The sequence below is a fragment of the Lathyrus oleraceus genome, chromosome 7, assembly GCF_024323335.1.
Source record: "Lathyrus oleraceus cultivar Zhongwan6 chromosome 7, CAAS_Psat_ZW6_1.0, whole genome shotgun sequence".
Taxonomy (NCBI): domain Eukaryota; kingdom Viridiplantae; phylum Streptophyta; class Magnoliopsida; order Fabales; family Fabaceae; genus Lathyrus; species Lathyrus oleraceus.
Window position 1 is genome coordinate 45275605 of NC_066585.1, and position 20777 is coordinate 45296381.

Consider the following 20777-nt stretch of genomic DNA (forward strand, 5'->3'; position numbering starts at 1 on the left):
CTGGACATGGGTAAAATTCCTAAAGCACAAGAGTGAGTCTCACTCTGTATTCACCAGTTTCTGTTCTAAAGTGCAAAAAGAATTTGACTCTAAAATTGTTAGAGTCAGAAGTGATCATGGTGGAGAATTTGAAAATAAAGATTTTGAAGAACTATTTGATTCTAATGGAATATCCCATGATTTCTCCTGCCCTAGAACTCCACAACAAAATGGAGTTGTAGAGAGGAAGAATAGGACACTCCAAGAAATGGCCAGAACCATGATCAATGAAACAAATGTTGCAAAGCACTTTTGGGCAGAAGCTGTAAATACAGCGTGTTACATTCAGAATAGAATCTCTATTAGACCTATTCTGGAAAAGACTCCCTATGAACTGTGTAAGGGAAGAAAACCCAACATTTCTTATTTTCATCCTTTTGGATGCATTTGTTTTATATTAAATACTAAAGAACATCTGAACAAGTTTGATTCCAAAGCACAAAAAGGTATTATGTTAGGATACTCAGAACGCTCTAAAGGCTATAGAGTATACAACACAGAAACCAAAATTGTGGAGGAATCAATTCATGTTAGATTTGATGATAAGCTTGACCCTGAAAAGTCAAAGCTAGTTGAAAAGTTTGCAGATTTAGAGATCACTCTGGTAGAATCTGAGAAAACTCCAGAAGCAACTGTCACTCCAGACTCTGAAGAAATTAAATCTCCAGAAATTCCAAGGAAAGTTAAAAGTCGCATTAACGTATCTGAAGATTTGATCTTGGGAAACAAAGATGAACCTGTTAGAACCAGATCTACCTTCAGAACTTCTGAAGATATTCCTCTGGGACTAGTGTCTCTGATTGAGCCTACGTCCTGTGATGAAGCTCTTCAAGATAACGATTGGGTGGCAGCTATGCAAGAAGAGTTAGATCAATTCTCCAAGAATGATGTCTGGGATCTCGTTCCAAAACCCAGAGGCACTCATGTCATTGGAACCAGATGGGTTTTCAGAAACAAACTGAACGAGAAAGGAGAAGTTGTCAGAAACAAAGCACGACTGGTAGCTCAAGGTTATAGTCAACAAGAAGGTATTGATTATAATGAAACTTTTGCTCCAGTCGCGAGGTTAGAATCTATTCGTCTTCTTGTATCTTTTGCTATTAATCATTCTATCAAATTATACCAAATGGATGTCAAGAGTGCATTTCTTAATGGTTATATTTCAGAAGAAGTGTATGTTAATCAACCTCCAGGCTTTGAAAATTCAAACTTTCCAGAACATGTTTTCAAACTTAAGAAATCTTTATATGGACTTAAACAAGCTCCCAGAGCTTGGTATGAACGTCTGAGCAATTTTCTTCTGGAACAAAATTTTATCAGAGGGAAAGTTGATTCTACACTCTTCTGTAAAAACCTTAATAATGATCTCATGATATGCCAAATTTATGTTGATGATATTATTTTTGGTTCTGCTAATATCTCTGTTTGCCAAGAATTTTCTAAGTTAATGCAGGCAGAATTTGAAATGAGTCTAATGCAAGAACTAAAGTTCTTTCTGGGAATTCAAATCAATCAAACTCCAGAAGTCACGTACATTCATCAAAGCAAGTACATTAAAGACGTTCTGAAGAAGTTTGACATGACTGAATGCAACTCTGCAAAGACTCCCATGCATCCAACTTGCATTCTGGAGAAGGAAGAGGTAAGCAACAAGGTTTGTCAGAAGCTCTATCGAGGTATGATAGGCTCTCTTCTCTATCTGACTGCTACTCGTCCTGATATTCTCTTCAGCGTCTGTCTTTGTGCCAGATTCCAATCAGATCCTAGAGAATCTCATTTAACAGCTGTTAAGAGAATTCTTAAGTATCTGAAAGGAACTCCTAACCTGGGCCTGATGTATGAGAAAACATCAGAGTATAGGCTTTCTGGTTATTGTGATGCAGATTATGCAGGAGATAGAATAGAACGAAAAAGTACTTCTGGAAATTGCCAGCTTCTGGGAAACAACTTAATCTCCTGGGCTAGCAAAAGACAGTCAACAATTGCTCTATCAACTGCAGAAGCAGAATACATCTCAGCATCACTGTGCACAACTCAGATGCTCTGGATGAAGCATCAGCTAGAAGATCTTCAGATATTTGAGAGTAACATTCCTATCTTTTGTGATAATACTGCTGCTATTTGTTTAAGTAAGAATCCCATTCTACATTCCAGAGCCAAACACATAGAAATAAAACATCATTTTATTAGAGACTATGTTCAGAAAGGGATAGTAACGCTGAAGTTCATTGATACAGAACATCAATGGGCAGATATCTTTACTAAGCCTCTAGCTGAAGATAGATTTCTTTTTATCTTAGAAAATCTGAACATTAAAAATTGCCCTGAGTAAAATTTGGCTCTGAACATGTAAAATGAGACTCTGATAAAAACAAATACACTTCTGCCTCCGACTCTGATACTTCTACCAAGTTAAGAAGATATCTGAGTTAGAAATCTTCAGAAATCCTTTGGTATTCCTGAAGATCAGATACATCAACACGTGGGGAACATGCGTCTAACCCTAGAACTTCTAGACAGCTGTCAAAAGAAATCAAAGGTCAGAACGCTTGAAATCTCCTCGAGCAGTGTGCTTACTGTTGGGATTAGACATTCATTAATGAGCTGTAATCATTTTTCCCCCAAACGTGCTATTTTGGTTTTTGTGCTAACGCTGGTATGTGTGTCGTTTTGCATGTGTTTTTACCCTTAGTATATAAACACTTTCTCTCACTTTTCACACTTATCACTCTCACTCACACTTAAACCCTAAACCCTCTCTCGAAGTTTTCTCTGCAACTCCTTCAGTTCTTCATCTTCTTCATCAATTTTCTTCATGAATCCTCAAGAGCAAGAAGTTTTTAACTTCTCCCAACAAATGGAAGCCAGTTCCAATCCCCAAACCTCAAACACTCAAACACCCACGGTTATAAGCGTCACCACAACCCCAGTTTACAAAGAACCTCACATTCTTGACCGTGAACAACACATTCATCTTTCAACTCCCTTTGAAGGTTTGGATGTACTGTGTGAATCGCTGGTAGATTTTGAGAACTTGAGAAGAAACGGTGTTGATCTTACTGAAGATCTTCGCAAGCAAGGTTGGGAAAACTACTTCGACAGGCTTTATGGTCCAATCTACCCTCTTCTGGTGAAGGAGTTCTGGAGATGTGCAGATGCTGATGACCAGTTCATTGTTTCTTTTGTTCTGGGAGTGAAGATAGTGATCACAGAAGGATCCATTGCCTCTCTGTTGAATATGGAAAGTAGTGGAGGTAAAAGGATTTACAACATTCCTCCAAGGTCAAAGCGCATCACTGAAGTCATCAACCCTACAATCTTCAAACCTAATGTTGAAGGAAACCCCTCTAAGAACAAGGAGCTTCATCAGAACCTCCGAGTTTGGCTGAAGATCATTCTGGGAACAATCCATCATCGTCCAGCCTCCAACTCTTCAGATTACATAAATGCAGATCAGAAATGCATTTTGTACTGCATCCAGAAAGGTATCAAGATCAACCTCCCTACTCTTCTCTTCAGATATCTGAGAGATTCAGTCAGAGAAACGAGGAATAATATGAAGCCCAGATCCTACATTCCTCTGGGAAGATTGCTCTCTGATGTCTTCATTGAGCATGGCTTGGTAGATGATCTGGAGAAGACCAGATGTATGGATGATCTGGCAATTGACGTGGGAAAGCCTCTGAATGCCAGAAACCTGAAGAGTATGGGAATCATCAAAGACATTAGAGTCAAGCCCACTATGGATGTGTCCTGGGAATGTCTAAAAGATCAGAGGAAGATGCCTCATGGCCTGGTCAGATTCTTCAAGGATGAGCCCAGAGACGCTGTTGCCCTCTATCTTCATCGTATGCTGGAAGAAGGTGTTGATGTTTCTGATTTCCGCCTTGAAGACTGTCTGGACTCTGTAGAAGATCTTGTCAGATACAAGAGAGGTGTCTCTGAGAAACAGATAGCTGCTGAGGCAAGGAGAGCAAAGAAAGCCAGACTTGGAGAAACTTCTGGCAGCAAAACTTCAGCACCTCTGAATGTCTCTTCTGGTAAGTCTATTCCTCCTGTCTCCTCTGCATCTATAATGGCTTCCTCTAACCCTCTCTCTTCACAACCAATATATACCACCTCTGAAATACCACCCTCAATCACCAGAACCTCCCAACCAACACCAGTTCTAAACATTGCTAGAACCTTCATTCCTCCCTCTCAACCTATACAAACCCACCAAAGCACTTCTTCTTCCTCATCTTCTGAATATGAATCACCCCCTTACCTTTCCCCTTCTTCTGACCAAGAGTTATCTGATCATGAGTCCTCTGATCAAGAACACTCTGACCCTAAGTCCCCAACAATAGCTGAAATTTATGCTAAAAATTTCGCTCCACAACCCACAAGACAATCTGAAGTAACCTCACCACTCCAAACTTCACTTCCACCACAACAAACAACAACTCTCCCCTCTGAAACTCAACCATCTGATCCCATCACCTCTTATATCACCCCACCAATTATTCCCGCTGTACCTGGACCAGACTCTGACCCATTAGACCTAAACCCACTCTATGCTTCATCCCCCAGTCTTCAACCAGAACCAGATTCTGAATTTCAAGCAGAATCTGAACCTCAACCAGAATCAGAAACTGAACCTCACTCTCTAAATCTCAGCCCTCAAAACTCTCCACCTCATTCACCTGAACCTGAACCTGAACTTACCATACCTACCCTTGAGGAGGCCATTATACAGGTTGCAGAAGCTTCAGTCCAGAAGATCAAGTCTCTGGCTAGAAACTTTGAAGTTAGTGATGATCCTAAATCTGTTAGGACACACTGGAACAGAGTCATTAGTTGGATGACCTCTGAGTCTTATAGGCTGAAGAGTATCTCTGAACAAGTCAGAAATGGCTACATCAGAGACTCTGAGGAAAGACTCCAAGAGAGACTGGCTAGAGAAGCTGAGGCCAGAAGATTAGAGGAGGAAAGATTGGCTAGGGAAGCTGAAGAAGAAGCAAAGAGGTTGGAAGAAGAACGACTGGCAAAGGAAGCAGAACTTCTAAGGATTCGGGAAGCTGAAGCCAAGGCTCAGGCAGATGCAGAAGCCCAAGCTGCTGCTGAAGCTGAAGCTCAGCAGGCTCTGATTCAGGGGGAGTCTTCCTCTGCGATCCCTCTGATTCTTAACACTCTGAAAGAGATAAAGCAAGATCAGCAAGAGATCAAGAAAGATCAGAATGAGCTTCGTGCCAGGATGGACAAGCAAGATGCCTTGAATGAAAACATCCAGAACATGTTTGCCATGTTGCTTCAGAGACTTCCTCAACCTCCGAACCCTTAGGCACTTAGGATTTATTTTGTTTGCTTGCCTAGTGTTTTTTTTTGCTTCTGTCTTCTTTTTAGCTCTGATATTTTCTTGGATCTGATGTTTTGCATGCTTTTGTGCCTTTGTGCTTCTGTTTAATGAAATGTTTTTCTCTTTATTATTCTTTTTATTTTTTTTATGCCTTTTTGATTATGCCAAAAAGGGGGAGAAATTATTAAATAGCTCTGATGAAAATTATGTCTAAAACCTTAAGCATTCTGCAACAATTGTAAAAATAGTTCTGATATAAAAATAGCTCTGATTAATTAATAGCTCTGATTAAATAACTCTAACATTAAATTTAAGAATTTGCAGAAAGTTTCAGAAATCTCATTACTTGAAAAGCTCTGGTAAGAACTTCTGAACTCCCTAGTACTAACTCAGGGGGAGCTTTTGTCTATCTGATCTAATATTTTTCATGTTTCATCTGATAATTTTATTTGTTTTGTCATCATCAAAAAGGGGGAGATTGTAAGAACAAAAAGTGTTCTACAACAGACTCCATGATTTTGATGATAACAAAGGATGAAACCAAAAATGGCACCCTAACGAAAAGTTTCTAAGTGTGCAGGGTTCTATAGAAAGAAGAAATAAATCTGATGATGTCATCAGATGCAATACAAGATCAGATGCAAAATCTCAAGTATCAGAAGCATCTAAAGAGGAATCTCATTCAAGAAGCTCTGACTCTGGACAAAACTACAAAGTATCAGAAGCATCTGAACATGAAGTAAAGTCTAGAAGCTCTGACTCTGAACAAATGTCCTCTGTAAACTCTGAAGTTATCAGCGCCATCTGAACTTTCAAGAAATAACATCAGAAGCAAGATTCTCCAGATACACGAAGACTCTAATCAGAATTGTTAATCATGATGAAGTAACGTTTAAGCCAAGTTAAAGTTCTGCAAATGGATTTCCTCAATTAGAAAGAGACGTTAATCTCCACTTCCAAGAGAGAAGATACTACTTGTGGTAAGTAGTCACTTCTAAGAGAAAAAGTCTACTGCAGAAGCTATTAATGGAATGGCGTAACTACATCTCAATATCCAACAGATTCAACGCTACTTCAACTCTACTTCAACTCCTATAAATAGAGAAGAAATCTCATTCAGTAAGCAAGAAATCACTAGCCAAAACTATACTGAAATCATATCACGCTCAAGAAAAACATCCTTGTTCTTCAAAGATTTTCACTAAGCTTTTGCTTATCAAGTGAAAAATTTGTTCTTAAGTTTGTAATATTTGCTTTCTTAGAAGCACTCTAGTTTACACATCTTGTATCTAATTTTTATTTGATTTCCTCAAGTGACTCTTTGCAGTCTGTAGACTTGAGAGGACTAAGAGATTTTCTTCTCTCTTAGGGGTTGTTTGTAATCTTTCAAGATTAGTGGATTAAGTCCTTGTTGAAGGCGAAATCACCTTGGCCGGGTGGACTGGAGTAGCTTTGTGTTATAAGCGAACCAGTATAAAATCATTGTGTGATTTCATTTTGCAAAAAGCGCTTATTTTTCAAACAATTCAAACCCCCCTTTCTTGTTTTTCTCACCTTCACAACAAATAATAATTTCAAGTATACCTGTAACAAACTCAAATAGCCAGCAAGTTGTTTGGTCTCAAAGATCGTCGCCACTCCAAGGGTTGTATACATAAGTGTCAATGCAACATACCCCCAGGCCCAACTGGTGTCCTCGAGCCTACTGAAGAGGCACACGTACCAGGCGTCGATATAAACACCAGACTTTTCTGCAAAGAGAGTACATGATACTATATGTAGCATGTATGTCCTAGCGGCAATCTCATAACTCTCAGCCGCTACAAGCTCGTCGTACATCTTATGAAGTCAATACATACAAAGGTGTGAGCCCATGTTGACGCCAAACTCCTCTTGCATAGCCATCTTAGACACTTCCAAATCTCGTGCAACAGTCTGACATGTAAGGGACATGCTAAGTACGGGATCCGTCCAGAATCTGTCGTCGACAGAAGATTGAACAATAAGGAGACATCATCCAAAGTGATAGTCATCTCCCCAAATGGAAGAAAAAATAAAGATGTCTCCTTGTGCCATCTCTTAACAAAAACACTAAGTAGTGGAGTGTCAAGCATGGTGAGGGAGCAGTGGGAAAAATCAAACAGTTGAAACTCCTGTATAATCCGACTTACCTGCTCAGGCATCAAAATTTTCGGTGTCCTTCATCTTTGACCCGTGCAATGTCACCTTCAGTGTGGGACCTCCTATGACAAACAAATATAAACAAATTAGCATTTAGCTTTCATGACACAATAATAAACAAATTAGAGTTAAATATAAAAGACATATACCTCTCTCTATCATAGTCGTGACGCCACATGGTCTGTATACTCAGTAAGGAGTTGTAACCTCTGTGTCAGTAGTAACAGATGAGACTGAATCAGCAACAACAACATCTGGCTGGACCACCCGATCAACCTCTTCAAAACTAGACTCCTCAACAACCTCATCAACCACAACAATCGGATCTGCAACCTCCTTAACCACCAAATCAACAACAACAACATCTAGCACCACCTCATCTTTATGCTGCTCTATTGATCGTATCGGTGGGCGTCGATTTCAACGAGGTGCCCGAAACTGACCCAGCTTAGCCAACCTCTTCTGGTGTGAATCAGTTGGGGGCATTCGTCTAACCCGTATCTGAGAAGACTCAGGATCAGCACCCCTGGCAACCCTAGCCTGGTCTACCGCTCGATCAATAGCTCTTCCTGCAATAGTATCGTCTTTGCCTCTGTATTTCACTGCAAAAGAAGAAGAAAAATATTAGCAACTATCGGAAATTTCATAATTTTCGGGATAAAACAAAGTTTTGGCACATACCGGAAATGTCAAAATTTTCGATATAAATTTCCATGAAATATATACCAAAAATTTCAGAATTTCCGGTACAAAACTAAATTTTTATAACTATCGGAAAATTTTAAATTTCCGGTACAAAATATCGGAAATTTTGAAAAATTCGGTAGAAATACCACTGTTTTGAGATTTTCGGTAATTGCTCCAAATTTCCGGTATCGTCCCAACAATTACAAATTCACGCCTCTGCATTGTAAATTTGAAAATTTTAAAAACGATTTTACAAGAACAACATCATCTTTTCATACGCGATGGGGGATGCTAGATCTAAGTGAGGGATATTAAGTTAAATGCTCAAACCTCACACTACACTAGGTAATATATTTAAGGAAAGCCCAAACATAATGTGGTCCAAATCTTTGTTTAAGGGCTTCCAAAATTCAAGAAGAAAAAACCTTAAAATATACGTTTTACCTATCGATGAATAAAAAGAGTTTTCTTTTTTAGAATACATAGAAAAAAAGAGTTAAAATGTTTTGTTTTAGTATCTGTTTAATTCAGTTGGTCAATTTTAAGGCCTAAAAATTTGGTACAATGACTTGAAACCCAAGTTTTTCTTTACTGAATTTGGAACACAAGTTAAGCCACCACAAATCTGTCTGCATTCATATATTCCTTGCATTAGGGTTTTCGCAATCGTCCACGTCGGTAGCCGTTATCGATATTGAACGGTATAAAATTCAAATAGATATTTTTCTTTAAAGAATAAAATCTAAATAATTAAATTTAAAACCAACCCAGTCTAATTTTGATTCAACGACTACTAACATGTTTGACTCCGCGAACGTGAATAACGTGAACCCTTGTCTACTTGTAGAATTGACAAACAGTGGGCAATGAAAAACTAACCATGTGATTGTTTTTGTTACTGCATCATAGTGTGTACTAATTCTGCTTCTGCTCACAACTAAAAACATGGTCCATTCACACTTCAATGATTTTTGAAACTGTCAACACTTACCTTTCTAGTCTCAAATCTGGATCTGCATTATGAAAGTTATTTTTATTTGTTCTTAAAAATACCAGTGGCAAGACTCACAAGTTAAATGCACCAAAGAGTCGCAGATTCAAAATCCCGCCCACCGTTTATCAAATCTTCTCGAACTATATTCCGTTCTTTCCTTATAGAACATAAAAACCATTTTCTTTAAATATTATTTTTTTTAGACAAAGTAGTCTAAAAATCAACACATTTGAGTTCAAATTTAAATAATTTCAAAAAATATTTGACCAAAATAATTTTTTTAGACTAGTTTTTATTTTGTATGAAAAAACCATTGTGGGCCAACTCATTATTCTTCTCTATTATTGTCATGAAACCTTTTGTTGTATAAATAGGTAGCTAGTGGAGCAGAACACACCAATTACAAATATCATTCTCCAATCATATTCACAAGAAAGAAAGAAAAAAACATTCTCAATGGGAAGCACAAGAAGTGAATACTGTATCTTCATGAACTACGATCGAGTATACGATCGACTTCAAAATAATCGGTATGTCATCATTCGATTAACATTCTATAAACATTGCTGATTATTAATTTGAACATTTATGTTTTTTTTTTGTGTTATCTTAGAACTGAGATTGGAGCAATTGAGCTTGATTTGTACCTTAGTAGAAAGCATGATGAGGTTTTAGCAAGAGCTTTGGAGGCAGGAAGCTACATAAAGATAACATCTTTGGCTATTGTTGATGCTTTCATAGTGGAAATCACCGAGGAACAAGTAATGTAGTATGATTTTGTCACATGATGTTTTTTTTCTTGTCTTAATTAATAACTTGTTATGTTTCAAACAGGCTAATGTGCTTAGATCAGCAAATGGAGTGAGAGTTGTGGTGAAAAATGAAGTGGTATAAGCTTAGCATGTTCAAGAAAGAGATCCAAAAGTTGTTTTGGAGGAAGAGCTTTATGATTTTCAAATAATTGCTTATTTATGAATTAGTTGTATGAGTTCAATTTGTATGAAAGGATATGAAAGACTTGGTTGATATTTTATTTTCTCTTTAATTTTGTGGTTGATTATTATTACTATGATACTAAAAAATTATATGAATTTTTGTTACAATGTTACCCCACTCACGGAGATACTTTAACAAAAGTAGCTGTATAGTTTGCGTGTAAATATAGTGCAACAATGGTTGTCCAATGAGTAAAACTGGTCTATAACAAATATGTTGTTCCTATAGGGTGGAGCCAGAAAAATTGTGTTACTGGGTCATTTTTTTTAAAGATATTATTAATTTATAAATAAATATTAAAAAATTGTTTATGCTAATATATAAACATTCTCGATGATTTAATCTTAAATTAATATATTATACTCATTTAACTCAATTATTATATATTAGTTGAGGAATTTAGATTTTCGTCAACAATCATTTCAATTGGCTAATTTTGCAGCCAAATAAATGCTAATATAATTTTTTATTTGTTGATATAATTTAACTTTTATAAAAATATAATTAAGCTTTTTATTTAATCAATATTAATATTTGTTTTTAAATACAAACACATGTTTAATTGAAATATTTTCAAAAAATATTACATCTTTCGAATAAATAAAATAAATAAATTATTTCAGTATTGTTAGTTGGTGGTATGTTTATATAAAAATAAATAAATACTTTTCTATTTTAATTAAACATTTTGTTATGTTTAAAAAAATAATAGTACCAATTAAACCATGTTAAGAAAATTAAAACATATTTTTTAATAGAATTATTGAGTTTTATAAGGTGAAAATATATCAACAATTAAAAAATATGAGATATGTTCTAATCAAATGTTCAATTTTACAATATTTAATTGACTATAAATCTTGTTGTCGAGAGTATTGTTGTCCAGAATTTAGATTTTTATTAATTGAACTTATAGCGGATAATAAACCGAATCAATTTGAATATAATTTAAAATTCGATTTGACAACTAAATTATTAAACTTGTTTCATTAATCAAATTGGCTGAGAAAAAAAATAAGTTCGTCAATTAAATATGTTGAATTTAAAATTCGATTAATTAAATTTATAAGTTAATTTGATATATTTTAAAGACTTGCTCCAAATCTTACTTCTCTATCTTCTTTTAATCTTATGTCTTTTATTTTATTTTAATATATATTTTTTAAAAATAATAATTTAAAATATCAAATATATAAATAATAAATGAGTATTTATAAAATGACTTAGAAGCCTGAAGAGAATAAGTTAAATTAATAAAAAAAATCTAAAATCTAAAGAGTTAAACTGAGTTGTTCGTGAATTTAAAATGAGTCGAGTTTAAATTTTAAAAAAAGTTCATATCAAATTCGAATCGAGTTTCAAGTTAAACAAATACTTATCGAGTCGAGTCGAGTTAAGGTGAGTTCGATTCGAGTCGACTCATTTTCACTATTCAATCCACTCCATTCAAATTTATGATATAATTTATTTTAACATTTTTTAATATTGTTAATTTGACATATGAATTTAAGTATATTTATACATATGACGTAGGGTTGAATAAAGTTAAATTAAATAGGAAATTGTAGTTTAATTTTAAAAAGTAAATGTTATCGCATTTTATTTTTCATTATTAGATTCGGTTAAATATACTATAAAATTAATGCATAAGACAATATTTCATAAATTACTCTTTCTTTTATTCTAGAAAGTTGGTCATAACTATTTTTCTTAATATATTATATAATTCAACTAATTTCTTATATATCATTTTAATTCAACTAATTTCATAATATGGGTTAAAAGTGGTGAACGACAATGGTCAGAATAGTAATAAATGATGAAATAGTGGTGGTCGATGTAGTTCAACATGGTGGTTGACAGTTATTATAATGGTTATTAGTGGTGGTCATGGCATTCAAAGTAGAAATTGTAAGAACAAAAATTGTTCTACAACAGATTCCATGATTTTGATGATAACAAAGGATGAAACCAAAAATGGCACCCTAACGAAAAGTTTCTAAGTGTGCAGGGTTCTAAGGAAAGAAGGAAGAAATCACCAGATACAGAAACATATCAGATACAAATTATCAGAAGACCAGAAGCATCTGAAGTAGAAACACGTTCAAGAAAGTCTAACTCTGAGCAAAACAGCAAAATATCAGAAGCATCTGAACAAGAAGTACGCTCTAGAAGTTCTGACTCTGAACAACGGTATGTCAAACTCCAGAAGTTCTCAGCGTTATCTGAAGAAACCATCAGAACTCAAAAGAGATCAACATCAGAAGTTAGATAGCAAGATTCCAAGATCTCCAGAAACACGAAGACTCTGATTATGGAATTGCTAAATAAGGAAGAGTAACGTTAACTTCAAATAAAGTTTTGGAAATGGATTTCCTAATGCAGAAAGAGACGTTAAACTCCAAATTCAAATGAAAAGGAACTATATTTGGAAAGTAGTCATTCAAGAAGAGAAAGTCATTTTTGGCAAGAAGTTATATAAGTTATGGCATTATTTCAAAGCATTGACCATCAGTTTCAACGACTACTTCACTCCTATATATAAAGGACTGCAAATCAACATTGTGTGTAGAACATACAAGTACAACAACACAACAAGAACATATTGAAACATCAACACTCATAAAAACGTTTTATTCTCTCAATCTTCAAATAGCTTTTGCTTAAAACGTGAAACACTTTTTGTTCTTACTGTTGTAATATTTGCTTATCTTAGAAGCACTCTAGATTACATAAGTTTTTATCTTTGTTGTATTTCCTCAAGTGACTCTGTGCAGTCTGTATACTTGAGAGGACTAAGAGATCTTTCTCTTAGACGTTGTTTGTAATCAATCTTTCAAGATTAGTGGATTAAGTCCTTGTTGAAGGCGAAATCACCTTGGCCGGGTGGACTGGAGTAGCTTTGTGTTATAAGCGAACCAGTATAAAAATCCTTGTGTGATTTTCATTTTGAAAAAACGCTTATTTTCCAAACAATTCAAACCCCCCCTTTCTTGTTTTTCTCACCTTCAATTGGTATCAGAGCTCCGGCTCTGTTATTGATTTTCTAATCAAACACTTAACAGTGTAGAGAGATCCAGAACGAGAAAAACTATGGCCCACACAAATGAAAAGGATAGTTACAATGCTAAGCCTCCTGTCTTTGATGGAGAGAAATTCGATTACTGGAAAGATAGAATTGAAAGTTTCTTTCTAGGCTATGATGCTGATCTCTGGGACATTGTCACAGATGGATACAAACCTCCTATCACAGAGGATGGAGCTGAAGTTCCCAGAAGTAAGATGTCAGATGATCAGAAGCGAGTTTTCAAAAATCATCACAAGGCCAGAACCATACTCCTCAATGCTATATCTTACAACGAGTATGAAAAGATCACCAACAGAGAAACAGCCAAAGACATACTTGACTCTCTGAGGATGACTCATGAAGGAAACTCTCAGGTCAAAGAGACAAAGGCTCTGGCGCTTATCCAGAAATATGAAGCTTTCAAAATGGAAGATGATGAAGCCATAGAGGCAATGTTCTCTAGATTCCAAACTCTGATTGCAGGTCTCAAGGTTCTAGACAAAGGATACACAACTGCAGACCACGTCAAAAAGATATTCAGAAGTCTGCCAAAGAAATGGAGACCCATGGTTACTGCTCTGAAGCTGTCAAAGGATCTGAACAATATCAGTCTTGAAGAACTTGTCAATTCCCTCAGAAGTCATGAGATAGAACTAGAGGAAGATGAGCCTCAGAAAAGGAACAAGTCCGTAGCATTAAAGTCCAGATATGAAAGACGCAAACCTGACAGAACCAAAGCTCTTCAGGCAGAAACTGAAGATATTGATGACTCTGAACCAGAAGATTCCGATGATGAAGAAGAATTGTTCCTCCTGACCAGAAGAGTTAAACAACTCTGGAAAAATAGGAACAACAACTTCAGAAGACCAAGACCCAGAGGGGATCGATCAGAATCAACCTCAAAAGGTAAAACTAACAAAGATATTACTTGTTATGAATGTAAAGAAACAGGTCACTACAGGAATGAATGCCCCAAGCTAAAGAAAGACAATTCTAGAAAAGAAAGCTTCAAGAAAAATACCTTCAGGACAAAGAAAGGATTAATGGCTACCTGGGATGATAGTGAATCTGGGTCATCAGAATCTGACTCTGATGAACAGGCCAACGTGGCACTTATGGCTACCACATCCAGGAGCAGCTCAGATGAAGAATCTGAAGAGGTATTTTCTGAACTCTCTCGATCTGATCTAGAATCATGCTTGTCAGAAACTCTTAGCTCATATCAGAAATTAAAACAAAAGCTTAAAAACATAAAAGGTTGTCTTAAAGCAAAATTTGAAGAATGTGGCAAGCTTGAGATGACAATTCTAGCGCGGGAAGATACAATCAGATCTTTAACATTAGAAAGAGATGGAGCAAAAAGAAAAAGCTTAGAATTAGAAGAAGCGTTGTCTCAAGCACCACAAACTTCAAATAAATTAATTTATGAATACGAAGAAGCCTTTCAAGAATTTCTGAAAAATGGAATAGGTAGGAGTATTATGGCATCCATGATTTATGGAGTCAGTTAGAACAATAAAAAGGGAATTGGGTATGATCCTAAGGAAGTTAAAACTTCTTCTAGTGACCAACTTAAATCTCCTTTTTCATATCACTATACACACACACAATAACAAAAATTTGAAAATGTTAGAAAACCCAAAGTTATAAGAAACTCTGGGAAGACTAATCAGAAAGGACCCAAGAGATTCTGGGTACCGAAAGATAAGATTGTTTATGTTGCAGATATCCTATGCAGCAAAGTTCAGACACCAGTCATGGTACCTGCACTCTGGATGCTCGCGACACATGACGGGAAGAAAGTCTATGTTCCAAAGTCTGGAACTTAAAGACGCTGGATTTGTAGGTTTCGGAGGAGATCAGAAAGGAAGGATCAGAGGCTCCGGAACTATTGGTAATGGTATTCTTCCCTCTATATCTGATGTCCTTTACGTAGAAGGATTAATGCATAACTTGTTATCCATAAGTCAATTAAGTGATAACGGTTATGATGTAATCTTTAATCAAAAAACATGTAAAGCCATAAATCAAAACAATGGTTCAGTCCTATTCACAGGCAAGAGGAAAAACAACATTTATAAAATCAATCTTTCTGATTTAAAAGAACAAAATGTTAAATGTCTGATGACTGTTCACGAAGAGCAATGGGTGTGGCATAGACGCTTGGGCCACATTAGCATGAGGAAACTTTCTCAGCTAAATAAACTCGAGTTAGTCAGAGGCCTACCTAAACTGAAGTTTTCTTCAGATGCTCTGTGTGAAGCATGTCAGAAAGGAAAATTTTCAAAAACATCCTTTAAAAAGAAAAATGTTGTTTCTACCTCTAAGCCTCTGGAACTTCTCCACATTGACTTATTTGGTCCTGTGAAAACAGCATCAGTCAATGGAAAGAAGTATGGACTAGTCATTGTTGATGATTACAGTCGCTGGACATGGGTAAAATTCTTAAAGCACAAGAGTGAGTCTCACTCTGTATTCACTAGTTTCTGCTCCAAAGTGCAAAAAGAATTTGACTCTAAAATTATTAGAGTCAGAAGTGATCATGGTGGAGAATTTGAAAACAAAGATTTTGAGGAATTATTTGACTCTAATGGAATATCCCATGATTTCTCCTGCCCTAGAACTCCATAACAAAACGGAGTTGTAGAGAGGAAGAATAGGACACTCCAAGAGATGGCCAGAACCATGATCAATGAAACTAATGTGGCAAAGCACTTTTGGGCAGAAGCTGTAAATACAGCGTGTTACATTCAGAATAGAATCTCTATAAGACCTATTCTGGAAAAGACTCCCTATGAACTGTGTAAGGGAAGAAAACCAAACATTTCATATTTTCATCCTTTTGGATGTTCTTGCTTTATCTTAAACACTAAAGAACATCTGAACAAGTTCGATTCCAAAGCACAGAAAGGTATTATGTTAGGATACTCAGAACGCTCTAAAGGCTACAGAGTATACAACACAGAAACCAAAATTATGGAAGAATCAATTCATGTCAGATTTGATGATAAGCTTGACCCTGAAAAGTCAAAGCTAGTTGAAAATTTTGCAGATTTAGAAATCACTCTTGCAGGATCTGATAAAACTCCAGAAGCAACTGTCACTCAGAACTCTGAAGAAATTAAATCCCCAGAAATCCCAAAGAAAGTTAAAAGTCGTATCAACGTATCTGAAGATTTGATTCTGGGAAACAAGGACGAACCTATCAGAACCAGATCTACCTTCAGGACCTCTGAAGATACTCCTCTGGGACTAGTGTCTCTGATTGAGCCTACGTCCTGTGATGAAGCACTTCAAGATAACGACTGAGTTTCAGCCATGCAAGAAGAATTAGATCAATTCACAAAGAATGATGTCTGGGATCTTGTTCCAAAGCCCAGAGGCACTCACGTTATTGGAACCAGATGGGTATTCAGAAACAAGCTAAATGAGAAAGGAGAAGTCGTCAGAAACAAAGCTCGACTGGTAGCTCAGGGTTATAGTCAACAAGAAGGTATTGACTATAATGAAACCTTTGCTCCAGTCGCAAGGTTAGAATCTATTCGTCTTCTTGTATCTTTTGCTATTAACCATTCTATTAAATTATATCAAATGGATGTCAAGAGTGCATTCCTTAATGGTTATATATCAGAAGAAGTGTATGTCAACCAACCTCCAGGTTTTGAAAATCCAAAATTTCCAGAACATGTTTTTAAACTTAAAAAATCTTTATATGGACTTAAACAAGCTCCCAGAGCTTGGTATGAACGTTTAAGCAATTTTCTTCTGGAACACAATTTTATCAGAGGGAAAGTTGACTCCACACTCTTCTGTAAGAACCTTAACAATGATCTCATGATATGCCAGATATACGTTGATGATATTATTTTTGGTTCAGTTAACGCCTCTGTTTGTCAAGAATTCTCTGAGTTAATGCAGGCAGAATTTGAAATGAGCTTAATGCAAGAACTAAAGTTCTTTCTGGGAATTCAAATTAACCAAACTTCAGAAGTTACATATGTTCATCAAAGCAAATATATTAAAGATGTTTTGAAGAAATTTGACATGGCTGACTGCAACTCTGCAAAAACTCCCATGCATCCGACATGCATTCTTGAAAAGGAAGAAGTAAGCGCAAAGGTTTGTCAGAAGCTCTATCGAGGTATGATAGGCTCTCTTCTCTATCTGACTGCTACTCGTCCTGATATTCTCTTTAGTGTCTGTCTCTGTGCCAGATTCCAATCAGATCCTAGAGAATCTCATTTAACAGCAGTTAAGAGAATTCTCAAGTATCTGAAAGGAACTCCTAACCTGGGCCTGATGTATAAGAAAACATCAGAGTATAGACTTTCGGGTTACTGTGATGCAGATTATGCAGGAGATAGACTAGAACGAAAAAGCACATCTGGAAATTGCCAGCTTCTGGGAAACAATCTGATATCCTGGGCTAGCAAAAGACAGTCAACTATCGCTCTATCAACTGCAGAAGCAGAATACATCTCAGCATCATTGTGCACAACTCAGATGCTCTGGATGAAGCATCAGTTAGAAGATCTGCAAATCTTCGAGAGTAACATTCCTATCTTCTGTGATAATACTGCTGCCATTTGTCTAAGTAAGAATCCCATTCTACATTCCAGAGCTAAACACATTGAAATAAAACATCATTTTATCAGAGACTATGTTCAGAAAGGGATAGTAACATTGAAGTTCATTGATACAGATCATCAATGGGCAGATATCTTTACTAAGCCTCTAGCTGAAGATAGATTTCTTTTTATCTTAGAAAATCTGAACATTCAAAATTGCCCTGAATGAAATGTGGCTCTGAAGATGTAAAATGAGACTCTGACATAAACAAATGTGTTTCTGCCTCTGACTCTGATACTTCTACCAGTTAAGAAGATATCTGAGTTAGAAATCTCCAGGAACCAATCCTTTGGTATTCCTAAAGATCAGATACATCAAAACACGTGGAGCACTTAGCATCTAACCCTAGAACTTCTAGACAGCTGTCCAGAAGAAAATCAAAGGTCAGACGATTGAAATCTCCTCGAGCAGTGTGCATACTGTTGGGATTAGACATTCATTAACGAGCCTTAATCATTTTTCCCCAAGCGTGCTAACTTGTGTTTTGTGCCAACGCTGAATTGTGTGTCGTTTTGCATGTGTTTTCGTTTAGGGTATTTAAACACTCCTCTCACATTTCACACACTTATCACTCTCACTCACTCTCAAAACCTCTCTGAAGCATTTCTTCAAACTCTTCATCTTCATCTCCTTCTTCATCAACTATGGATGCTCAACAACAACAAGTTTTCAACTTTTCTCAGCAAATGGAATCCAACACCACTGCCCAAAGTTCAAGCATTCCAACTCCAACTGTTACAGGAGTCTCCATTACTTCAGTGTACAAGGAACCCCATGTTCTTGATCGTGAACCACACATAAACCTAGAAACTCCCTTTGAGGGACTGGAAGTGTTGTGTGAAACTCTAGTGGACTTCGACAACATGAAGAGAAATGGAGTAGATCTTACTGAAGAACTCCGTCTACAAGGGTGGGAAAATTACTTCCAAAGGTTGTATGGCCCTGTTTACCCAAATCTCATCAAAGAATTCTGGAGATTTGGTGACGCTGATGACCATTTCATCGTCTCCTATGTTTTGGGGGTAAAGATAGTGATTACTGAAAAGTCAATTGCTTCTTTACTGAACATGGAGAAAGATGGAGGAAAAAGGATTTACAACATCAACCCTAGGTCAAGGCGCATTGCTGAAGAAATCAATCCAACCATCTTCAAACTCAACACTGAAGGAAACCCTTCAAAGAACAAAGAACTTCATCAGAACCTCAGAGTATGGCTCAAGATCATTCTGGGAACCATTCATCATCGCCCAGCATCAAACTCCTCTGACTACATCAATACAGATCAGAAGTGCATTCTGTATTGCATTCACAAGGGTGTGAAGCTCTGCCTTCCTGCACTTCTCTTCAGATATCTCAGAGACTCTGTAAGGGAGACCAGAAATCACATGAAACCCAGAGCCTACATCTCTCTGGGAAGGCTTTTGTCTGATGTTTTCATAGAAAATGGGCTGGTAGATCATCTGGAGAAGAACAGACTGATGGAAGATCTGGCGATAGATACTGGAAAGCCTCTGAACGCCAGAAATCTGAAAAGCATGGGAATTCTGAAGAAGATTCAAGTCAGACCCACTATGGACACCTCCTGGGGTGCCTTGAAAGATCAGAGGAAGCTGCCCCATGGTCTTGCAAGGTTCTTCAAGAATGAACCCGTAGATGCAATCCTCCACTATCTGCAGCGTCTGAAGGATGAAGGAGTCGACATATCTGACTTCAGATTGGACGATTGTCTAGATTCAGAAGAAGACTTTGTCAGATTCAAAAGAGGTCCCTCTAAGAATAAGTCTTCAAAGGCAAAGAGAGCAAGGATAGGAGAAACCTCTGAAATAAGATCTTCAGCACCTCTGCAAATATCCACTGGTAAGTCTGCTCCCTCTATTCCCTCTGAACAACTTATGGCTTCTTCTAATCCTCTCCCAACACCACCTATATACACATCCTCTGAAACCCCACCTTCTACAACCAGAACCTCACAACCTCTACCCAATTTTAATCTTGCTCACACTACCACTTCCTCTTCATCATCTTCAGCCCCAGAATTACCTCCATACCTTGACCTCTCCTCTGACCCAGAATACTCTGACCCTAACTCTCCAACCTTAGCCCAAATTCAGGCTCAAAACCTTGCTTCACAACAACCAACACAATCTGAAGCAACTTCACCTCCCCCAGAACAAACAACCAACATTCCTTCTGAAGACCAACCTTCTGAAACTCAACCCTCTGACCTCCACACCTCTGATATCACCCCTCCAAACACCTCCGATGAACCTGAACCTGAACCTGAACCTGAACCTCTAACATTAAATCTCAGCCTTCCAACCTCTTCACCTCAAACCTCTGAACCTAACCTTTCCGTACCTACCCTTGAGGAAGCCATAATGCTGGTCGCAGGGGCTTCGGTACAAAAGGTCAAGTCTCTGACCATTAACTCTGAAGTCAGTGATGATCCTGACTCTGTAAGGACACACTGAAACAGAGTCATTGGCTGGATGACCTCTGAGGCTTTTAAGCTGAAGAACATCTCTAAGAAAGTCAGAAATGGCTACATCAGAGATGCTGAGGCAAGACTCCAGGAAAGACTTGCAAGAGAAGTTGAAGCCAGAAGGCTGGAGGAAGAGAGACTAGCAAGAGAAGCTGAAGAAGAAGCCAGAAGGCTAGAGGAAGAAAGGGCAAAGGAAGCTGAAGCTAAAGCTCTGGCCGATGCTGCTGCTGCTGCCGAAGCTGAAGCACAGGCTGCTGCTGAAGCTGAAGCAAAGGCCGCTGCTGAAGCACAACAGACTCTGACTCAGGGGGAGTCCTCTTCTGTCATTCCTATGGTTCTCCAGACGCTGGAAGAACTGAAGAAA

The 20777-nt window shown here is 37.1% G+C and overlaps 1 protein-coding gene across 1 annotated transcript; it reads left to right on the forward strand.

Moving 5' to 3' along the window:
• The first annotated feature begins 9574 nt into the window (after window positions 1-9574).
• LOC127104084 (uncharacterized) lies at window positions 9575-10272 on the forward strand. The gene is made up of 3 exons (XM_051041298.1): window positions 9575-9769; window positions 9853-10000; window positions 10074-10272. Exons 1-3 carry the CDS (start codon window positions 9696-9698, stop codon window positions 10131-10133), a joined length of 282 nt encoding a protein of 93 aa, XP_050897255.1. The 5' UTR covers window positions 9575-9695; the 3' UTR covers window positions 10134-10272.
• Window positions 10273-20777: the final 10505 nt, after the last annotated feature.